Source organism: Merops nubicus, unplaced genomic scaffold, assembly GCF_000691845.1.
Source record: "Merops nubicus isolate BGI_N331 unplaced genomic scaffold, ASM69184v1 scaffold47015, whole genome shotgun sequence".
Taxonomy (NCBI): Eukaryota; Metazoa; Chordata; class Aves; order Coraciiformes; family Meropidae; genus Merops; species Merops nubicus.
Genome location: NW_008612565.1, coordinates 403 through 2,383, shown reverse-complemented (window position 1 = coordinate 2,383; position 1,981 = coordinate 403). Strand labels below are relative to the sequence as shown.

At 49.0% G+C, this 1,981-nt stretch overlaps 1 protein-coding gene across 1 annotated transcript in view; it reads left to right on the top strand.

The window, feature by feature from the left end:
* CSNK1E (casein kinase 1, epsilon) overlaps positions 1-1,381 on the top strand; it is a 16,955-nt gene extending 15,574 nt beyond the window's left edge. The window contains exons 7-10 of the mRNA XM_008941565.1: positions 1-110; positions 207-346; positions 731-796; positions 1,326-1,381. The exon at positions 1-110 is cut by the window's left edge and continues 104 nt beyond it. Coding sequence (XP_008939813.1) covers positions 1-110; positions 207-346; positions 731-763 — 283 coding nt within the window. The 3' untranslated portion in view covers positions 764-796; positions 1,326-1,381. The remainder of the gene's footprint in view (positions 111-206; positions 347-730; positions 797-1,325) is intronic.
* Positions 1,382-1,981: the final 600 nt, after the last annotated feature.

Here is a 1,981-nt window from a genome sequence, read left to right as displayed (position 1 = left end):
GGCCACACGAGCGCTGCCCCCGGGCCCCCCCGCCGGGGCCACCGCCAACCGCCTGCGTAACGTCACCGAGCCCATGGCCTCCACCCCCACCTCCCGCATCCAGCAGTCTGGTGAGCGGCCTGGGAGAGCTGGGGGGGAGGCTGCCCACCCCTGAAAACCCAAATGATTGACTGATGTTCTTGTCTGGCCTTTCTCGGCCCTGCCAGGAAACACGTCCCCCAGAGCGATCTCCAGAGTGGACAGGGAGAGGAAAGTCAGCATGAGGTTACACCGAGGAGCTCCTGCCAACGTCTCCTCGTCTGACCTCACAGGGAGGCAAGAAGTGTCACGGATTTCAGCATCACAGGTGAGTCCCTGCTGTGGGGTTCGTGGCCTTGGCCTGGATGTCCTAGGAGGACTGTGGGCCCCGCTGTGTTTTTCACCTGTTCCGCTGGAGCTGACGTGAGCCTGACCTTGTAGTGTGGTGTGGTGAGGGGAGTGGTACCAAGCTACACTTTTGCTCTTCAGTGAGGTGTTTTCTGGAGGCCATGCTCAGTGCTGTCTTAGCTCTGCTTTGCTTGGAGGAAGCCTTCATCTCATTGTCTCCCAGACCTCAGTGGTTTGGAGAAGTGGAACATTAAACTCTTGGGAGGGAGGATGTCCTAAGATAAATGTGCTACCTTTCTGTTTTGTTGTCTTTTGTGCCTTTTTTTTTCCTCTCCATTACTTAGTTCTTCCTTTTCTATTGTAGACAAGTGTGCCATTTGATCACCTTGGGAAGTGAGGAGCAATTGCCACTGGACCAGTGTTTGCTTAGGTGAGCCTGTCCTCATGCCTGGGATCCCCCAAGGAAGGGAATTGTTGGCATTAGGGATTAGGTTAAGGCTTTGATGTTGCTGTGGGTGATTGGTACTCTTCCTTTCCCATCCTCTTGCTCTGAGATGGAGTTTTGCTTTCAGAGGGAAGAATAAGATTGGCTGCCAAAACCTCGAGGGGATGGATTATCTTGGGTGTGAAGGTGGCTTCCATTTCTGCAGGAGGGCTGGGAGGGTGGAGAAGGTGCTTGAGCCATTCTGTTAGTTCCTGATGAATGCTTTTCTGGCTGTGTGATTGACTGGGTTGAGGAGGAGCGTTCTGAGAACATCCTCAAGCATGCAAGACTTTGCACAGCTAGGAAGTGCCTCTGTGCAGAGGCAATGACAATTAGCTGGACAAGGGAACTCCGAGGGGTGGCAGGAGCATAGAAGAAAGGGCTGTATGGATTTGTTAGCCTTGGAATCACTGGGAAGAACCTTTTCTCCTAACATCTCTTCCCTTTTTTTCTCTCTTTTGCATTTTCTTTCTAGTGTCTTCACTGTATTTTTCTTTTAAAAAACGAAAAACCCAAAAAAACACACAAAAAAACTTAAAAAAAAAAAAAAGACAAAAAAAACCCACACAAACAAACAACAACAACAAAAAAAACCCACCACCCCGACAGAATTTCTTTGTTGCCAACGAGGAGGAATGTGGAGCTGTGCCCCCCCCTGTGCTGGGGGGGCTGTTTCTGAGAGGGCTGCCTGCGTCCCCCAGCGTGAGCACCTCCGAGACGACGTGAGAGCCATGAGGGGTCACCTCTGCTGCCCCCCCAGCCCCACCCTGGCCCTGTTGCTGTCCCCACTTCACTCTCCTGACTCTCTGCTCCTAGTTTTATGGCTTTTTGGTTTTTTTTCCTCTTCTTCATCCTGGATATCTTCTCCTTCTTTATTTTTTTTTTTATTTTTTTTAATTATTTTCAAATCATATGGTTTCTAGCCATATAAATTTTAACTTTGCTCTCTTTTTTTTTTTTTTTCTGAGGGTGGGGGTTTGGGTGGTTGTTTTTTTGTTTTGTTTTATTCAGGAGCCTCGTGGGCCAGGAGGGAATCAGATTCCAGCCACGCTTGCTGGTGGAACTCTGATTTTTATTATTATTATAACTATAACCGAATTTTATTTTCTCAAGCATTACACGAATTTTAAG